This window comes from Lepidochelys kempii, chromosome 2, assembly GCF_965140285.1.
Source record: "Lepidochelys kempii isolate rLepKem1 chromosome 2, rLepKem1.hap1, whole genome shotgun sequence".
NCBI lineage: Eukaryota > Metazoa > Chordata > Testudines > Cheloniidae > Lepidochelys > Lepidochelys kempii.
The window spans coordinates 211,141,071-211,162,181 of NC_136381.1; the positions used below are offsets into that span (position 1 = coordinate 211,141,071).

Below are 21,111 nucleotides of genomic sequence, written 5' to 3' on the forward strand. Positions count from 1 at the left end.
GTAAAGAGTTGTCACTTTGGATGGGCTATCACCAGCAGGAGAGTGAATTTGTGGGGGGGGTGGAGGGTGAGAAAACCTGGATTTGTGCTGGAAATGGCCCACCTGATGATCACTTTAGATAAGCTATTACCAGCAGGACAGTGGGGTGGGAGGAGGTATTTTTTCATATTCTCTGTGTATAAATAAAGTCTGCTGCAGTTTCCACGGCATGCATCCGATGAAGTGAGCTGTAGCTCACGAAAGCTCATGCTCAAATAAATTGGTTAGTCTCTAAGGTGCCACAAGTACTCCTTTTCTTTTTGCGAATACAGACTAACACGGCTGCTACTCTGAAACCTGTCACAATTAAACAAGTTTTTCTCCTTATTGGCTATAAAAATGCTACTAATACATTTCTCAATCTACTATATATTTATTTCAATACACTGGTATTTGTTGGTCAGGAAATTGCTTTTTCTCTTTGTGCCAGATAACCTTGTTCAAAGTGAGTGTGTCTTACAAGAGTATAGCAATATTCTAATTCAGTATAACCTCAATTAGCCACATGTCATGGGGAACATTGACAACGTTTAGATAATCAAGGCTTCTGATTTAAGAGAGAAATTTCCGTGTAATCACAAGAGATCAGGGACATGTTCTCTGTTTTGGATAAAAGGGCTTTTTGGATAACAGGTTTGCATAATAACATTGTACTGTGTAGGAAATTAGCCTGATGTGTTCATGGAGAGAGAAATTCAACCTCCACACTACTCAAGTCCAGCACAGGGGCTATGCTGTAGGAGGAGTTTACCTATTTAGCAGCTGCACAGGGGCGCCTACACAATTGCATGCCACAGGAAAGGTCTCATATATACTGGTACAGAAAGCCACATAGTGGAAGGATCAAATAGTCCCAATACCCTACACAGCTGGTTGCTGTTCTATCCCATATACTTGAAAAACAAGTGTGATGGGTGAAGGAGTGGGTTGAACAGAAGTCCTGCACCTGGGCCCTGGGTTGATTTTGTCTCCACAACCACTCTGAATTCCACCTGCAGAGAGCTCATATAATACTTGGGCTTTGTGTGGGTGAAGGGAATTTCACTCATGGGGAAGTGGATTGGGTCGTGTCAACTCAGAGCCACAAGAGGATTAAGTGTCCAAAAGATAAGGTCCTCAGCTGGTGTAAAATGTCATAGCATCATTGACTTCAATGAAGCTGTGAAAATTTACCCCAGCTGAGAATCTGCCCCCAGTCTTCAACATAGGCTTTGTGCTCCATGGGTCAATTCTTGCTCATCTTACTAACGCAAATAGTCCCAAATGAGCAAGATGAGCAGGATTTGGCTCTGTTTTCACGCCACATTTTGCTGCTTTTAAGATTCCTTTTTTCCTCTTGTACCTACATTTTTAAATGACCATAAAGCTACAATGCAATGTGATGCAACCTGCTAACCCACAAAATATTATTAATATGAAAAGTATGCAATACTACCAAAAGGCAAGGTTTAGTAATTCTCTCTCCTACTTCCCATCCGAACTAGTATTTATATAATAAGAGTCCAGGAATGTCACACTCTGTGTCTCTCTGAAGCCTAAAATGTGTATTGAGTCCGTGTGAAACAATGGAAGCAGCTACAAGTATGGCCAAGAACTCTTATTATTCAGAATATCACCAGACTGAATCATCTCTGGTTGTTGTGGTCTGTTACCATATAGTTTTTTAAGTTCTCAACCATTTTGACTTTACAGATTATACCCAGGCAGTGTACAGCTACAGTAAAGCATGTGTCTATGCCACACCAAGTGTCGTAGGCGATGTGGACAGCACTATGTCAGCAGGAGAATTTCTCCTGCCAATGTAGCTACCGCCTCACACAGAGGATTTATTTATTTATTTATTTATTGGATTTATTACACCAACAGGAGAGCTCTCTCCCTTCAGCATAGAGTGTTTTCACCAGATGTAGCGATGTAGTACTTCTATTGTACACTAGCCCATTGATAACTATGATATCAGAAGTAACTCAACCAATTACCATCCTTACTTTACAGCTAATTTGCATGTAACAGTTTAATTGGTTATATATGGGAGACTGCCCAAATGGTGGATTACTTGGCCAAACCGCCACACCTGTGCATCCAACTGCCACTCACACAAATCAACAGAACCACCCACACAACTAGCAACGTCTGTCGAGTCAGCATGAAGTGATGGAAACAACAACTAGTATGGTTGAGAGCTCTTTTTGTTAAGAATATCATTAGGTTCAATCATTACTGAGATTCGTGGTCTGCTACCAACCAATTTTTAAATTCTCAGCCATTTTTGGCCTCCTCTTAATTTTTTTTTTAAACACACACATGACTTTATATATTATACCCATATGACAGCATGGCTTTCAGCTACTAGTAGCTACTTATTAAGCTTATGAATAGTTATTTTGAGAACAGAGCCTAAAGAGAGAAGGAGATTTATCAGTAAAGAAAAATATGGGTTGGAATAAGCTGATTTGAGAGAGTCATTTTCTAAATGAGAACCATTGTTAAATCACCACTATAAAATTAAGCAATTATTTCAAATGTGACACTAAATACCAAATGAAGGAAATTCAATTTCATGTCCTATTAGCAAAAAGCATCAATGAAAAGAATAAAAGGAAAACAAGAACAAATACATGTAATGACTACAAACCGGGACACACAAGTAAATGTATGTCATTGAAAGTAACATTTCACATATTTTTTTTTAAAAAAACCCTCTGCTGATCTCTGAAATGTCTAAGTTATTGAAAAAGGTGGTATCAGAGAGCCTACTTACTATCTACCCCATTAAATGCTGAATAATCATTCTATTATTCAGGCTTTGGATTTACAGAACTTAAAAAATGACATTAATCGAGTATTTAAACCACACAACTGTAAAATATGCTGTAGCTCAGAAATAAAATCACTCATCTACCCTTAACTTCCACTCGGGGGAACATTACAGAGAAAGTCACAACAAGGTGGTATCCTTAATACATAATAATGACACATGCAGGAAATGCACCATTATTTATACATGTGACGTGTTGTAAATTGCTTCCATCATCAGAACTAATTGTAGTGATTATTAATGCAGTGTTATGAACTGTCAGAATTGCTGTATGTAATTACATTTGTGCAAATGCTTCATTACCTGCCTAATGAATTTGGCATATATGCACATGTAAACCACTGTTTTTGTTAACATAATGAAGGACATTTTTTTTGCGCTAAGCTGCTGATGTGAAACTGGTTTGACCTATATTATGAAGTTCAAGCATCCACTGCTGAAAAACCTTTGCTCTGGTATATTTTCATACTCAGCAATAGATGCATATAATGTAAGCTATTTTAATAACGGCTGCAGAGAGAAATTATGTTCCACTCCTGTATCCAAGACTGACAGATTCAGAACAATCTTGGTAAAAGGTTACTTGACTACTAATTCTTACTTTAGTGTGTGCCTCTAAATAGTTGTAGAGGACATTGACACAAATGGTGAGATCTCCAGTATTGAAAGGATATCTTCGATTCCAGCCTTGTGGTCCAAACTTGAGCCTCCCAGCCACACAAGTATGAAAGTAGCACAGAGAAAAGAGTATGCTTTTAAACTCCGTCTCCCTGATGCACAATTCAAGTGTATCCTGCCAAAGAAGAAAAGCAATGTTTTTATCCAGTGACCATTACATTACTATATAGGCATAGTTGCCTTACTTGGGCCAATGGGACTACTCACACATTTGAAGTTAAGCAAATGGAGCGTTGTTAGCAAGATTGGAGCCTAAGTATTTTTCACTTTATATACTTCTATTATAGTTAAACAGAATTGCTGACCAGATAAATTATCTAAGAAGGAGCACTGTATTGCCCTTATTTAACCCAATATGACTGTGAAATTAAATAAGTTTCTAATATTACTCAACAATCATATAATAGAGGACATTTTTATAAAATAGACCACCTTAAAGACAATCTCACAGAGAATGGTATTCTCACTATAGAATTCTATAGGGTAGTTTAAAATTCCATAGAGAAGTTATCACTCTCGCTCAGATTTTATGTGCTTTTTTCCAAAAAAGGTATGTTTGGTAATTGTAATTTAATTGTTTTCTTTAGTCTTCATTGACAGAAGCTTGGAAATAGGAGTTTCTGTACAGCTTCTTTTTTTTTTTTTTTTTTTTTTTTTAAGTTCCCAAGTCAAACTTTAAAATGTCTTTCTAAAGTATGATCCTAAATCTACATTCCTTGCACCCCCAAGCTCTTTTGAATTGTCATAATTGTGTGTAAGAAGTAATTAATATTACAATTGATTTTTGATATCCATATACATCTTAAGTATAAAAACTTCTGGGGGCTAAATCTCTGGCTATCAAGGCAAATCACCTTCCCCAGTGGAAGAATGAGTAGGAAATTGTGAGCAGGAGAACATGTTTCCCCCACACAAAGACCGGGAAACATCTCATGATGGGGAGCATCAAGTCCTATAACAAAATTTCTTCTGGTCAAATTAGTGAATTAAATAATCAGAAATACAATATTGGTGTAAGATTTATGAATCTGACTCAATCGTCCTGACCTGCATATAGAAATCCATACAACATAAAATTTGCCCTACCTGGGGCTGGCTATATAGTGTAATGAATGTTTTTTTAAAACTGCAGCTGCTCCTACTGAAATGTCAAATAACTTTACAAGAAACATAATAAAGACAGTAAGTACTTAACTTAGTCTTGATATACCTGCAAAGAGTCCGTAGCACAAAAGTTTGCCTCAACCACCACTGACTGACAACCATAAGAACATACAACTAGAGTTTCCTGTTGAAAATCTCACCTTTTTAAAAGATTTGAACTGGAATATCAATTTCTAAACAAGTGACCCATATCTTAATTTAGAGCAGAGTTAAATTAAAGTATCTCTTCAAATTTCAGGATGTCCTGTCTGTATGAGAACTATTTCTTACTGGATGCCTTTTCAACATCCCAGGATGAATAAAGATGTCAGAAAATCAAAGTTGCAATAATTTCTCCTTTGTGCCAGCTTTAAGATTCACGTTTCAGATAAACAACCCTCTTAGGCATAACGGCATTTCCCATTTTTGAAGACCTCACCATAGTTCAGTAATATTTTAGCTAAACAATTCCGTGAAACATACTTTTGCTAAAAACAGTCCTTGCCAATATATTTCAGCTTTCTATTAAAAAAAAATGCTGTGACGATGTATTATAAACAACTATATCGTTGTACAACAAAAATTGCCACTATAAAAACTGTCCGCTTAACCAAGAGTACACACAATTATTTCCCTTAGGAATCTTCCAGAATCTCCTCCTTCATTTCCTCTACCAGCCTCACATCACAACCGCCATTTCTCTGGCCCAGAAAACCTGACGTGGAGTTCTCTGTATTCTGTGTTGCCCAAAGGGGTTCCTTAGAACAGTGGCACTTAAAATTTTCACTCTCATGCCTCATTTTTATCGAGACAAATAACTTCAGGCCCTGCCTTCGTGTGTGCTAGATACAAAATTCCTGTGTATCAAATATTTGAATCACTAGAATACTAAAGTACAGTTATAATAGTCTTTACCTTGGCACATTTCAATGAGATGGATGAGCTTGATTCTGTAAGCACAGCTTACCCTGTTGTAGAAGGGCTAACCTGAACTGAAACTGGAAAGTGATCTACAAGTCCCCCCAGAGGAACAAACTCCAAGAGGAACAGGGTGTCAAGGAATGCTATTCTTCCATTTTTAAGTCCCCTTTCCCCTTACATCTCCTTGCTGGCAAGGCCCTGAGGCAGTTGGCCATTGCTTCCTCTTCCTATTCTTTCCTTCCCAGCAGTTTTAAAACATTTTTTTATACAGGTAAATAATGACAGCAAATCAATCAGCAAATACCCTTACTTGTATACAAGAACAGGAATTCATAAAAAGGGTATGCAGCCAGTTCCTAAACATTTGTGCACAAAAAAACCACATTGTGCCCAGCAAATTAAAAGAGTCATTTGAAATGGAGCAAATGTTCATAAATATTGTGTACTCAACCAATTCTACTTTTAGAGTAAGGTCAAATTCTTCACTAAGGCTTTTCTTTGGGGAAGAAATGGGACTACTAATGAACTCGTTATATACATTTTGTTGGGTTTTCTTTTTTTTGCGAGAAGGAATTTTTTTTTATAGTTTCAAAATAGAGTCAAAACAGTTGGCTCGCAAAAAAAAGGCTGTGACATTACAATCAGACTCAAAACTAAAGAAAAAGGCCACTAAATAAACTTGAAGTTACAATAAATAATAAAAATTAATTGTAGAGGCTATCAGTAAGAGAGTCAAGATATTGCATACAACAACAATCACTGTTTTCTGTCAATTTACAGTCATATTGCTGGCTTATGGCATGTACATTAACATGGATGATCAAGAATGTTACAAATATTAACATTAAAGGCAAGTGAAAGAGATGATTCATCTTAAGTACCTAATTCATCAACCTTGGAATTAATCTGTAAGGAAATAAGGGTTTTTGCTTCGTCATCATAAAAGAAAATAATATTCACCATATTTAAAAAGGAACAAGACTGAGGTTTAAAAAATTACCTGGAGGTCTCATTGTAGAGATTATCAATAGGTCTTATTGAAATTTAGTTTATGTAGTTTGAGTTTCTATAATTTACATAAATTCACCTAAATTAAGAAATACACAAACTTTTCAAGAACCAGAATTGCTGTTACATTGAAACAGATCGCCATTCACATGCCTTTCAGTTAAACAATCTACAGTAATACCAATTTACTATCACAGTAGCTAATGGTTTCCCCCATACTTGAGGAAGTGGTGGAGTGGCTGGCACAGGAGCCAGTGAAACTGTATAAACTAGATTTTTGTCTGTGGACTTTTCCCTGTACAACTTGACCAACTATGGCCAGAATACCTCTACTTTGTGCCAACTGAACTGTGCAAAGTCCCACTTACATACATGCCTGATGCTCAGCCTGGCCTTTGTCTGCTCAGCATGTGCATGGTACATTTCAGTCACAAGGCTTACATTATGCTGGCCTCCCATTGCCCCAGGGCTGTTTGACACACTAGGCAGCCATGCCTATTTTGTTGAAGTATTGTAGCAATCACTGTGGAGACTCTTCAAAATCTGGGGAATCCTAGACACTGGGGGACTCTGCAAGTGGTTCTTTAAGCCTGCCCTTTCTGTAATGTGCTGCTGGAACGAACAAGTATTACATAATATCCACTTTAAAAAAACGAAGTAGGGTGTCCAGACACAGTGACGCTCATAGATCTAACCAAAGAAGAAAAGTCCTTCTTGCCTCTTTCCAAGATTATACCACCCACACCAGCCTCCCTGCTCCCTCAAATCACCCTCAATCAACTCATCCATCCACCTCCGGAAGAGCTAGGGCTACCAAGGAAAAGAGATGGATGGATACATGCCACCTACTGATAATAGAGAAGGATACACCACCATGATTTGGGCTATAAAAATCTCTTTCTGAGAATTAAAAATACTACTCCTACTAAGATTATATGTAAGAATAATAAGATGATTATATGTAACAGGCACTGGCAGGAATTTGCAGCCGTGGGGGAGCTGTCAGTGGTTGGAAGACGTCACGATAGGAAAGGGGGAGCTGACATGGCACTCTTAGATCGCTAGTTGGGAGGCAGAGTATCAAATGCTGGGCCACAGCAACATTTCTCTGATGTTGAGGTAGCCAATACAGCTACATGTCTGATGTGCTGCTTCCTCACTGACAAAAGGAGAGCATTGTGTTGGTTAACCCTATACCACTACCTAATACTGGGAAATACCATCAGGGATAGTATCTGAAGCATTTTGCCCCATGATGATGGGAAATTGATTACAAGGAGGCAGGATAGGGCAGAGCTGGTTAGCCTTCTGTGACTTTTGTTTTCATATGGAATGGATATGGTGACCCCAGCAACAAGCTCCCAGCCCTGGTAGACTAGTTATTTACAAAAGTTTGTAGTAATTAAAAAAACCCAAACCCATAGATTATGTAAATGTTGTTCTTACCTGGTCAAAGTTATAGAGGGCAGCATGCAAATTAGCCAGCACCCCAGTAGGGGGTTCACTGGTAATTTTAATTGAGTTTTCTAGAATTCCTTGAGGGATGATATGTTCTTCTGGGGTTGGAGCTGGTTCAGCACTCATAAAGACTCGGAAATCCGAGTGGCTTCCTTTGCTGTATTGTTCAAGGAGTTTCTCCAAGGTCCCCAACCATTTGGCTACTAGATGAACGTTCTGTTGGAAAACATGTAACATATTCATTGTGAGATAAGAATAGGTTTATTATTTCAGATGTGAAGTATACACACACGGTAAAAATACCTTTAAAAATACTGTTAAGGCAGTTTCATGAAAAGGAACAGGCACTCAACTCCAAATGACATTTCACTATTAAATGAGCTGATGGTGCAGAAGCAGAAAAATTAAGGATTCTAAGAAGGACATCGGTTACATTAGCAGATACTTCACTAGCCTCTGAAGGTTTCAAGCCTTGATTTAGCAAGGCACTAAAACAAATGGTTAACTTTAAGCATATGAGTAATTTCACCCCTTATCAGCAATGCTCTTAAGCACATACTAAAGTGTTTTGTGAAACTGGGCCCTGTCATGGGGCAGCTGGTCCCTGTGAATAGACTGGGCTCATCTCCCCTGTGTCAGAGCAGGTGAGCCCAGGTGACCCTGTTGAAGGGGGAAGTGCTACACCTGGGGCTATAAAGGCCTGTCAAAGGGCAGGAAGAGGAGGAGTGATTAGGACACATTGTGCCTAGAAGAGGAACCCTAGAGGAGTGGCACTAACTCCAGTGGTGGCCTCTGGAGTAAGGGGCCAGGTGCCTAGGAAGGTTGCCCTGGAGCTGCCATTCCAGAAGAGCACCAGAGCTGAAGGAGGACTGGCTGAAGCAAAGGGAGTTGGCTGGGACTACAAAGCTGCCAGAAGCAGGATTACCAGAGATCCTAGGGAAGAGAGTCCACGAAACCCTAGGACAAAAGATGAGCGAAGGGACTGGTGTCTTGTTTGTTTATTGGCTTATGTTTGGACAATATACCTAAAGGAAAGAAGATTGGGTGTGGCAGTGTATGCCTCTCAGATATGGGAGAAGCCTTGTTGTGTCACAGATGGTGGAGAATGTGGGCATCTCAAATCCGTCTCAGATACTAGGGGGGAGGCAGTAAGGTGGATCTTTGGTGAAGAGAAAGCTGAGCCCAGGACATTGACTGTCCCATACCACATTTGGGTGGGTCAGAGGAAAAATGGAGGCTGCGATCTGCCTGTTAACAGGACAGCAGCAGCAGATGGCCATGGTACAGCAGCAACAAGAACAGCAGCAGCAGATGACCCAGATTCTGCTCATGTAATTGATGAAGAACCTGCAGAAACAGCAGGAGGCACAGTTCACCATTAAACAGAGGTGACAAGATGCCCCCTTTCAACAAGTGAGGTTACAGAACAGTTGGGCTAAGGAATGCCGGGCAACACGGTTGGTGATGGACCCATGAACTGGCTGGCCCCAGGCCTGCCAAAGCAGGGACCAAAACACAATCCCAAAGTCTTCCTCTGAATGTTTGAGAGAGTGGCAAGCAATGCAGGATGAGAAGGAGCAACCTGCAGCACCATTCCTAATGGGCAAAGCTCAGGCCATTTACCGAGCAATAAGCAAAGAGCAGGTGATCTCCTATCTGGCAGTGAAGGCAGCCATTCTGGATTGAGAGGGACTGACTCCAGAGGCCTAGAAACACTGGTTTCAGGTAGAACCATTTTCATGAGTGGCACGAAAATGCCATGAGTGGTGGCTCAGAAATTACAGGATCTCATGCCTCCATGGTTCTGCCAGCTGGAGAGAGAGATTCATGGACCAAATTGTCCTGGATCAATTCCTAAAGACTGTCCCCTTGGAAGCCAACAGCTGGGTGAGATGCTTTCAGCTGGCTGGGGAGGGAGACGCTGTTGAATGGGCAGAGGCCGCCTTTGAGGCCAAGAGAGACAAGCAGCCAGGGCAGGATGGTAAACTGAGGGGAAGCCAAAGGTGGTGGCCCAGGGAAGCTCTCAAAGGGAAAATTCTCAAATGGCCAAAAATGGGGTAATGTACAAGAGCTACGGGGGCGGGGGGGGCGGCGGCGGGGGGGTAGTCCCACAGTCTAGTAGAAGCCCTCAAGGTGGTGGCTGAGGGGGACGCTTTGTATGCTTCAGGTGTGACCAGCCTGGGCATATTAGACAAGAATGGTGTGCCATTTTCTAGGTTGTTAGACTACAAAAGCACCAAGAGCGGAAGAGCTGAAAAGCACTATATCACCAAAAGCTATCTGAGCCTTGACTTTTGATACCCAAGGCTTCAGAGATGTGCCATGGCTGAAACTGAGCTGCCCTCATTACCCCTGCTTCTAGGCCTGCGCCTGTGAGGTGCTGAGTACTCTTGAATTCCGTTGAAATCCACCACTTTTCAGATCCTTCTCTCTCTGTTTTCTCAGATAATACCATTGTTTACTTAGTAAGAACTGTATCAATATTAGCTGAACGGTACAACTCCTGGTAGATAAGCTTGAATAGCTCACTGGTAAAGCAGGTTGAAAAAATGGTGACAATGTTATAATTAAAATCTCAATTTAAAAAAAAAATTGTCTCTGTTTCAGTACAGTGCCTAGCACAATGTGGCCGTGACCTCAGTTGGGGCCTTTAGTCACTACTATTTTTCATTTTATTACAAGAACAGCTAAACAGCAGCTAACATTTGTAGCAGATAATTAGGTTGACAAGGTGATGCAGTGCTGATGGTGTAAAAATAGAATTGGAAGGAATAATATGGCTCCCCCAATATCTTTTATTGGCAAGGCCTGGAACCTACACTTCCCGTAGTGTTTCAGGACAATGTGGCCATTTTATATATTAGCACACTATACAATATAATGTAAAACTGCTGGTCACAGCACCTTGTGTTAGTGATACTAACAATCTCATTGCTCCTGTCAACTTCTGTGGCTGCACCAAGAATGATAGTTCACCAGGGTGTTGTAAAGAGCTTTTTGTTTGTTGCAGAGAGTGGATTCTCCATTCACACAATGCTAGCCAAAGCTGCTACTGCTATCTCTGAAGAGCAGCACTCCAGTGCTGATTATACAGCTTCCCAAGGGCTAGGTATTCTAAATTTTATTAGAAGACTCCATTATGGCGTACTCAATGGAACAAGAGTTCTTAATTATGTAGGAGAAGAGTGTTCCTGAGGACATAATCATGCCTAGCCATAGGGAGCCTTCTTGTATTATCTTTCCTGGCCTCACTGGGAATACAAAGGTAGTGCTTGTAAATGTGAGGGTAAAGGCATAATGCCATATACACACAATACATGTGAACATTTACCTTGCCTTTTGCAAAGGCAAAAGAAAAACAAAATGTTCTGTTTGTGGCGTTTTTGAATTCCACAGAAAGTTGTTCCTTGTTGGACAATCCTTACCTTGCAGTCACTTCGCTAGCAAACACAGCCATTCACCTAACTGAGTGCACAGATATCATCTATTGTGCTCTTTAACACTTACTTGGAGAATGACCCAATGCCCATGTGTAGCAGCCTCCTCTAGTGCCTCTTCTGCCACCATCTCTTGACCTTGTCCTAAAGAGATATTATGGAATTTTCCAGAGTCGATAGTAAACCCAAGTTTTTTTCCTATAAGGGAAGTGGCGGGGGTAGGAAACGAACAGAGCAGAAAGGGGAAAAAATGATAACATCTCATTAATTCCACTATCGCTGGGGCAATATTCATTAGTTCTTCTGAAGCACTTCACTAAACCCTTACAATTTCAACAAGCAAAATTGCGAGCTTTCAACAGCAGCCTTATTGCTGGTATTAGAAAAAGCCTGCAGAAATCTGTTCCCTTGGTTTTAAGATAATGAACCTTTTGACATTTTGACAGATGTTAGGCATTGTTAACTGAGCTTTAGAAACTCTTACAGGGGGTACAAAGCAATTCCCTTATAAAAAAGGAGCAACATGTGGTAGATATCACATCAGTTTTTTAACCGATTGGTTCAGTGGGTAAATGCACAAGCCTCTCACCTTGTGGGGCCTGAGTTTAAATTGAGCACAGTCAGGTCACAGCTGTATTAACCTGGTATTCTCAGTATAGTCTGTGGGGAATAGTAATCCTAAGCATAAAGCGACAGTGCTTTACACAATTGAATATAGTTTGTATAATGACCATTATTTAGTCACAGAGGGCACAAGATTACATGAGCATGGAGAAAATTGCCCTCTGGCTCTCATCTAGTCAAAAGGTAGAAAATGGTACAAAAGAAACTTGCATTATGCCAAGCAGAGGAATGTTCAGTCTAAAAATTTCTTCATACTATAGTGCTAATAGCCTTGCACTTTTCATCCACTCCATTTACCACAAATAGGTGGGGGGTGGGAAACTTCACAATTTAACTCTTTTGTTAAAAATAAACCCAGTCCAACTTTGTCATATTAATTTCTATTCTTTTATGATGACACATTGTTTTGGTTTTCTTTAAGATTTTAAAATTTAGGACCCAATCCTGCTCCCTTTAAACGAAAGCCCAAAGTCCCATAGTCCTCATTGGCAGCAGGATTGGGCCTATAGATATTTTCTCTCCTTCTTCTGTGCAAGCACAACTCCCATTGAAAACAGACTCACCAAGTGTCTCCATATCTTTAAGAGGGTCTACTCCAGGGAAGAGGATGAAAAACACTGGAGTCGCTGGACTGCTCTCTTCATATGATTTTGCTAAGTCCATCCTGGTGCTCTCCACATACTTGGAACCTAGTTTTTCCTCCACAAAGTTTCTATATAAATATAAAGTATAAACTGAAGACACCAAGAATATCCACAATTACAGATTTAGGTCCTGTATTCTTCTCAGACTACATAACCTGCTGCTACTAGGCTAGCAGCAGTTTCATTAAAGAAAATTGTCAGGGAAGCAAGGGAGGGAAGGGCAGCCAGGTGGTAAAGAGGGTACAGAAAAATCTGGCATATGTCTGTTCAGGAAAGGGGACAATGACTATGTGATAGAAAGAACAACTAGGCACAGCAAGTAATCAGTTAGGGAATGCTTCTTCCTAGGAAGGTGTGAGCACGGGTAGCATACAGTGGTGCTGGCACAATGTGTATAGCGGGGGTGCTGAAAGCCACTGTACAAAACTTCAAATCCAATATATAATGGAAACCACTTCAAGCCAGGGGCCGCTGCCATGCCCACAGCACCCCTAGTTCCAGCACCTATGGTAGTATAGCTGGTAGGGTTTGGGCAGTCGGGCGAAAGGTACTATTCTTTGGGAGGCAAGGGATTTAAAAAAAAATCAGAGGGTTTGGATAAGTATACAAGGCTGACATTTTTTGAGGATCACAGATTTTTAAAAAAGAGTGAAATGGAGAATTACCATCCCATGAGTCTAACTGCTATCCCTAGAAAAAGAATGAATATTGAGAGAGAAATATGACTAAAAAGTGGGCAGTCAGCAGCAAGGATTTTTTTTTTAATGATAAATGAGCCACTCCTTGTGGCTCAGGGCACATGTATAGAATCTAACAAAATCACCAATCTATAAATAAGTAAGCCAATTCCCTATAAACAGTCAATCTGATCCCACCACCTTCTCACAAATACCTGAAAAAGAATAGATAGGCCTTGTACTATTGCCACAAAGGCCAATAATCAATAATCTCAGACTCTGACTGACCAGCTAGCTTGTAAATTAGATTCCTATAATTGAAAATTTCATCACAGTGGGCTACACATCCAATAAGCCATCTTCACATGTGGTTCCATGGATACACACAATGTCAAAGACCGTACCTAAGAGCATAGGTCATTCTATCTGGGCGCAGTGCCCTCAGTATGATAAGTTTCTGAAGAGAGCTTTTGTTTTTCCATTCCTGTGGAAACTTTTCCTTTTCTGGGCATTCTGAGTCCACCCATTTCTTCCATCTTTTAGCAGACCCTTCGATATCTCTGTCTAACCCTCGGAACTCATCCATTAGAGCAATGGCCTGGAACACACCAAACACACACATGGGTGATATGCCCATGACATATAGTTGGGGTGATAATGAAATACTTTTTACTAATAATATTTACTAGTAATATTATTTGACACCTATGACCTAATTTAAAGCGCAGTTTATACGTACAGCCTATATGAATAAATGTTTTTTTGTAAAAGACTATGCCATTTCATATCTCCATACAATCTGCTTACAGTTAAATACCCAGTTACCACACACTGTAACACATAAGATTAGGTTTTTCTGAGAGTAAGGAGCTGTGTGAAGATTAGAATTACGTTCTTGGAGGAATACAGAGATTATAGAAAATCAGCATTTCCACATGAAATCAATATATGTTTCTATCATCTCAGGGGAAAAAACGTTAAAATGCAAGGATAACTCATTCAACAGCACTGCAAGTTGTATTAACATTTAATATGGAATATATGACTTTATCTGACATTATCTAGCTCTAGAAGGTCTCCAGAAATAACATAAAATAAGATTTGGAACTGAAAAGCAATTCTCCAATTAAACCTACTTTAACGGCACTCCATGACTGAGGAGTCAAAAAGTCAACCGGACTCTTGAGTGTGTGTTCGACTGTGAATCGAAGCAGGAAATCCAATTCAAGGAGTTCTATCTCTTTACTTCTCAGCAGAATCTTGACAGCATACAAAATTGAAAAAGGTCATCAGGTTTACTTGGCAGTCACTTGTGACTTAAAGCATTTACCACGCAACAGACATTATTGAATAGGCAGCATAAAGCACTGAAAATTCTGGTGACTGAATCTTCTGTAGCTCTAATAGAAGAATTTAGCTTGAGCCAATTATTTTAAAATAAGGAATAGAAATACATTATAAAAGAAGTAATGGAGTGAGGTCAATTCCTGGACCTTCATTATTCACAAAGCTAATAGATTATGCTTTCAACCTTAGCCCTGTGTTTGTAGTACACACTGCAGAACTTGCCTCAGACTGTTAGACACCAAAAACCCCCACCAGTAACCTCTGAACTAAATAATTTTGCAGAAGTTAAAGTTGTCATTATGCTCTATGCTAGCAGTAGCACCCAAGTCCTTGCATTTTTTAAAAATAGCTAGATTACAATAGTAACTATGATTTATGATTCTTTAGCTAGAGTAAAAAGAGTTATTTGAAAAAAATAAAATAAAGCCATAGTCCTTAAAGATCAGAGTTATTCTGGGCTTCGATTGTGCAAGATTTTTTTTTTTCAATAACACTAATGAAGTGGCTAAGGAAACCTGAGTTCCATACCACTCCCTACATTTGTCCTCCACCCCCTTTAAACACATATTGAGGGACAGGAAGTTCACACTTGTCAGAGTCATTGTTCTAGGCTCTCTTCAGACTCAGGGAGACCACAATGACTCACATTTGGAATGTTTTTTTGCAAAGAGAAGGAATGGTAACTTTTTTTTTTTTAAATAAAATCTTAACCTGCAGAAGTTAAACATGTCAGGAATACCACAAAACTATATCAGGGGAGACAAATCTAGCCCATAGGTTGAATGTACAATAAAAATCTTGAATTCAAATGTATCTTTAACAAAATGCCTACCACCACCACCTGTGTTCTCTCTCCTCCCCTTGCACACTGTGAAGAATGGGAATTATGTGTACTAATTTTATGAATGTTAGAATCTGTGGATAACTCTCTACCCCGAGAGTTAATTCCAGCTGGATCTCTCCCCAGCTACCCAGGAATCCAGCAATGACTAATTCATTTCCTAGTGCTCAGACGGACAATACAGTGAATTCACTGTTGGAAGACTACCTCCTATCACCTCTGGAGAAATGCATCAGAAATCTGACCAGGTTCAGGAGACCTTCTCAAAACCTCAGGTCTTCAGGCTGGAACTCTTGAACAAAGGAACTTTGAAATGGATAAAAGATAGCCTGTGACCCAAGAATCTCACACACGTGCTGACTGGGGGACCAGATTGTCAGAAAGGCAAACGATGTAAGGGGTGTAACCTGTCTCACCCAGCCCCAAGATCAGGGACTGATGGGTCAAGCAAGACAGCAGGACCTACTTATTATTTACTTGTATCCTACCTGGCCTGAATCTTTATATACAGTCTCATCCCAAAATCAAAAGATATTTTTATTACTTGGAGAATCTCTGCTATAAGTGCCAAACTCTACACAACCATACCTAGGGAACGGCAAGCAGCACTTCCATAATTTTCATCCCTATAACGTACTCAGAGGAGTAGAACAACAAAGAAAATAAAGGCCTACATAAAATAGCTGTGGAAGATAATATTATTTATATTGCAGTAGCATTCACAGTATGTTAGGTGCTCTACAACCACAGCACCTATTGTTTTACCTATAAACCACACTCTTCACCACTACTGCCTGAATTTTTTTCCCTCACCTGAAACGTTGTCTGGGCTAGGAAGGTGAGTTTATCCTTTTCAAAAAGTCCCTGACTGGTGTAAAGGAAGGCAGAGTATGTAATAGCTTCTATCAGGTTGGTGATGCGACCCTGCAGATCCTCTGATGCTTCAGCCCGATCAATTGCTTTATGGAAGACTGTGTTGAAGGCCTAATGAGAGGTAGGATCACATTATTTTTAAAAGGATTTTTGTTTGTTTTAAGAGCAATTTAATAGAGTCCAATGTAAAGCTTTTCAAAGTAAGTGCCTGAGCTGTATAAAATGGAGACACTGCACAAGATCACCTCCCTCCCACCGAAATAGTATGCATGGAGAGTGTTTTCTTGAAGGGGGTAGGGGGGAGAAAATGGTTGGGGATCACAAACAGCAACATTTTTCAGTCTACTCATTTAACTCAGGAGCAAACAACCTATGCTGATTGACTCCACCAATCTTTCCCGCCCACTGGACATCCTAAAACCGACACATTCCCTCAAAGTGAGAAGGCTGGTGGTTTCAAGGAAGGAGACTTTCCATCCTCAGCCAAAAGAAAAGGAGTACTTGTGGCACCTTAGAGACTAACCAATTTATTAGAGCATAAGCTTTCGTGAGCTACAGCTCACTTTATCAGATGCATATCAGCCAGTCACTTTTAGTACATTTATTGTAACACATTGTTTAGTGAATGCTTCAAATCTCTCTATTCACTTGGCCTTGCAGGAAGATTTAACAAAAATAAGGTAAGTATTACTCACATAAATCAGAATGTAAACATCTGACGAGAGATTATTGGGAAGTTCAATATTGTGAGGAATTGGTGGGAAAACGCACAACCCTCTCTCTTGCACACAAACACCCCTTACATAGCAAAATATTAATAGCTGATACAAATATAAAAGGTTGCTAATTGCTGGAATCAAACCCCCATGCTTGTTCTTTTGTATCACGCCAGAAATAAAGCTTTACCTTCAGTGAGAACTGATAGATGGGGTTGATTTTGCCCAGATCATTAACAACAAAGTAAAGAAGAGACGCTCTCAAAGCTGCTGGTCTGTAATACTCTCGGGCCTCATTAATTTTAACTTCATTCTTTTTTGCTTCAGCTACCTGTAGGATGATAGTTATCTAGTTCAGTGTGATAGTTATGACCGATTTAAAAATGATCTGAATAATTAAGGGGTGATATAAAGAGAAAAGTTGTATTGGCATAGCTATGTCTCTCAGGAGTGTGAAAAATCTATATCCCTAAGAGAACAGAATTCTTCCATCAATCTAGTTATCAACTCTTGGGGAGGTGGACTACCTCTCCCATCACTGTAGTATCTACACTGAAGCGCTACAGTTGTGCTGCTGTAGCATGTTAAGTATAGACATAGCCTAAGTCACACATACGTAATTGACAAATTCTTAACTGCAAAGTGAGAAAAGCAACATGGATACAGCCTGGAAAGCTGACATATCTGAAACAATAAAAACTGTTTGGCACATGTAGATTTAAACTAGACACTCTGCTCCAGCCTTGTTGGCTAGAAATCAGAGTTGATTTGATCTTCTTTACTATATATTACTATAATTTTAAACCAGCAGTTTAAGAGAAGTTATTATGTCAGTGGTGTGAGTTTTATATTTGTTTTCTTGATGCAGAAAGGTTGGTTGCATGATGACACTATAAACTTGCCTTTATTTTATTAAGGAACTTATTAATCAAGCCCATTATCATCAAGCTAGAAGTCTAAATACTAAGGTGGGTGACCTTGAGTGCCTGGTATTAAATGAGGATATTGTTATAATATGCACCACAGAAACTTGGTGGCATGATGATAATCAATAGGATATGGTAATACCAGGGTACAAAATATATAGGAATGACAGAGTAGGTCATGTTGGTGGAGGAGTGGCATTATATGTGAAAGAAAGAATAGAGTGAAATAAATCTTAAATGAATCAAATTGTACCACAGAATCTCTATGGATAGAAATTCCATGCTTGAATAATAGGAATATATCAGTAGGAAAATACTACCAATCATGTGAGCAGGACGGTGATGGTGATTGTGAAATGCTCTGGGAGGCTGAGTTTTCTATTTTTATAGCATTTCTAATAATAATGGGAGATTTCAACTATTCCCATAATGAATGGGTATATGTTACCTCAGGACTGGAAGCAGACAGAAAGTTTCTTGACACCATAAGTGACTGCTTCTTGGGACAGCTAATCCTGAAATCCACAAGAGGAGGCAATTCTTGATTTAGTCCTAAGTGCAGCACAGGATTTGGTCCCAGAGATGAAATATAGCTAAACTGCCTGGTAATAGCAACCATAGCATAATTAAATCCTTGTTGTGGGGGAACACCAAAGAAGTCCACCACAGTAGCACTTAGGAAAGGGAACTATACAAAAATAAGGAAGCTAGTTAAATGGAAATTACGAGGTACAGTCACAAAAGTGAAATGCCTGCAAGCTGCATGGAAACTTTTTAAAAAACATCATAATAGAGACTCAAAAGAAATGTATACCTCAAATTAAAAAACATAGCAAAAGGACTGAAAAGTGCCACCATGACTAAAAAATAAAGTAAAAGTCATGCTTAAAAATTGGAAGTAAAATTCTACTGAGGAAAATAGAATGGAGCATAAACTCTGGCAAGTCAAATGTAAAAGTAAAAATTAGGCAGTCAAAAAAAGAATGTGAAGAGCAACTAACAAAAGACTTAAAAACTAACAACGATTTTTTTTAAAGTACATCAGAAGCAGAAATACTGCCAAACAATCAGTGGGGCCACTGGACGATTGATGTGCTGAAGGAGCACTCAAGGAAGATAAGGTCATTGCAGAGAAGCTAAAGGAATTATTTGCACCAGTCTTCACTGCAGAGGATGTGAGGGAGATTCCCACACATGGGCCATTCTTTTTCGGTGATATATCTGAGGAACCGTCTCAGATTGAGGTGTCAATAGGGCTGGTTTTGGAACAAATTGATAAATTAAATAATAATAAGTCACCAGGACCAGATGGTATTCACCCAAGAATTCTGAAGGAACTCAAATATGAAATTGCAGAATTATGAACTCTGGGATATAACCTATCATTTAAATCAGCTTCTCTACCAGAGGACTGGAGGATAGCTAATGACACACCAATTTTTTTTTTAAAAGGCTCCAGAGGTAATCCTGGCAATTATAGGCTGGTAATCCTAACTTCAGTACCAGGCAAATTGGTTGAAACTATAGAAAAAACCCCCTAGAATTACCAGACACATGAATGAACACAATTTGTGGGCAGAGTCAACACAGCTTTTGTAAAGGGAAATCATGCCTCACCAATCTATTAGAATTCTTTGAGTGATGGGGGAGGTGCGGGTGTCAAAACAAACATGTGGACACAGGAGATCCAGTGCATAAAATTTACTTGGAATTTCAGAAAGCTTTTGAGGAGGTCCCTCATCAAAGGCTCTTAAGCAAAGTAAGCAGTCATGGGATAAGAAGGAAGGTCCTCCTAGGGATCAATTTAAAAGACAGGAAACAAAGGATTAGAATAAACGGTCAGTTTTCAGAATGGAGAGAGATGAATAATGATGTCCCTCAGGAATCTGTACTGGGACCAGTTCTGTTCAACACATTCATAAATTATTAGAAAAAGGGGTAAGCAGCAAGGTGGCAAAATTTGCAGATAATGCAAAATTACTCAAGATAGTTAAGCCCGAAGCAGACTGCAAAGATTTGTAAAGGGATCTCACAAAACTGGGTGAATGGGCAACAAAATGACTAGTGTAATTCAGTGTTGATAAATGCAAAGTAATGCACATTGGAAAACATAATCCCAAAATGATAGGATCTAAACTAGCAGTTACCACTCGAAAAAGAGATCTTGGAATTATTGTGGATAGTTCACTGAAAACATCTTCTCAATATGCAGCAGCAGTCTAAAAAGCTAACCGAATGTTAGGAACCATTAGGAAAGGAATAGATGATAAGACAGAAAATATCATAATGCCACTATATAAATCCAAGGTACGCCCACACTTTGCATACTACATGCAGTTCTGGTCATTCCATCTCAAAAAACATATTAGAATTGGGAAAGGTACAGGGAAGAGCAACAAAAATTATTAAAGGTATGGAGCATCTTCCATGTAAGAAGAGACTAAAAAGACTGGGACTTTTTGGCTTGGAAAATAGATGACTAACTGGGAATATGACAGAGGTCTATAAAATTGTGAATGGTGTGGAGAAAGTGAATAAGGAAGTGTTATTTACTTCTTCACATTGCAGAACAACCAGTGGTCACCTAATAAAATTAATGATCAGCAAGTTTAAAACAAATAGAAGGAAGTACTTCTTTATACAACGCACAACCAGTTGAACTCGTTGCGAAGGGATGTTCTGAAGGCCCAAACTATAGCAGGGTTAAAAAAAGAATTAGATAAATTCATTGAGAATAGGTGCATCGATGGCTAGTAGCCAAGATGGTCAAGGATGAAACCTCATGCTCTCGGTGTCCATAGCTTCTGATTGCCAGAAGCTGGGCATGGGTGACAGGATGGATCACTTGACAATTGCCTGTTCTGTTCATTCCCTCTGGAACACCTGGCATTGGCCATCGTTGGATACAGGATACTGGATTAGATGGAGCATTAGTCTGACCTAGTATGGTCATTCTTATCT

The 21,111-nt window shown here is 39.5% G+C and overlaps 1 protein-coding gene across 1 annotated transcript in view; it reads right to left on the bottom strand.

Moving 5' to 3' along the window:
• The window catches only part of DNAH11 (dynein axonemal heavy chain 11), a 291,551-nt gene that overhangs the window by 21,077 nt on the left and 249,363 nt on the right, over positions 1-21,111 (bottom strand). The window contains exons 68-75 of the mRNA XM_073333745.2: positions 17,415-17,555; positions 16,449-16,619; positions 14,584-14,706; positions 13,852-14,045; positions 12,690-12,838; positions 11,573-11,700; positions 8,054-8,281; positions 3,459-3,650 (exon numbers count right to left, since the gene is read on the bottom strand). Of these exons, the coding sequence (XP_073189846.2) occupies positions 3,459-3,650; positions 8,054-8,281; positions 11,573-11,700; positions 12,690-12,838; positions 13,852-14,045; positions 14,584-14,706; positions 16,449-16,619; positions 17,415-17,555 (1,326 nt within the window). The remainder of the gene's footprint in view (positions 1-3,458; positions 3,651-8,053; positions 8,282-11,572; positions 11,701-12,689; positions 12,839-13,851; positions 14,046-14,583; positions 14,707-16,448; positions 16,620-17,414; positions 17,556-21,111) is intronic.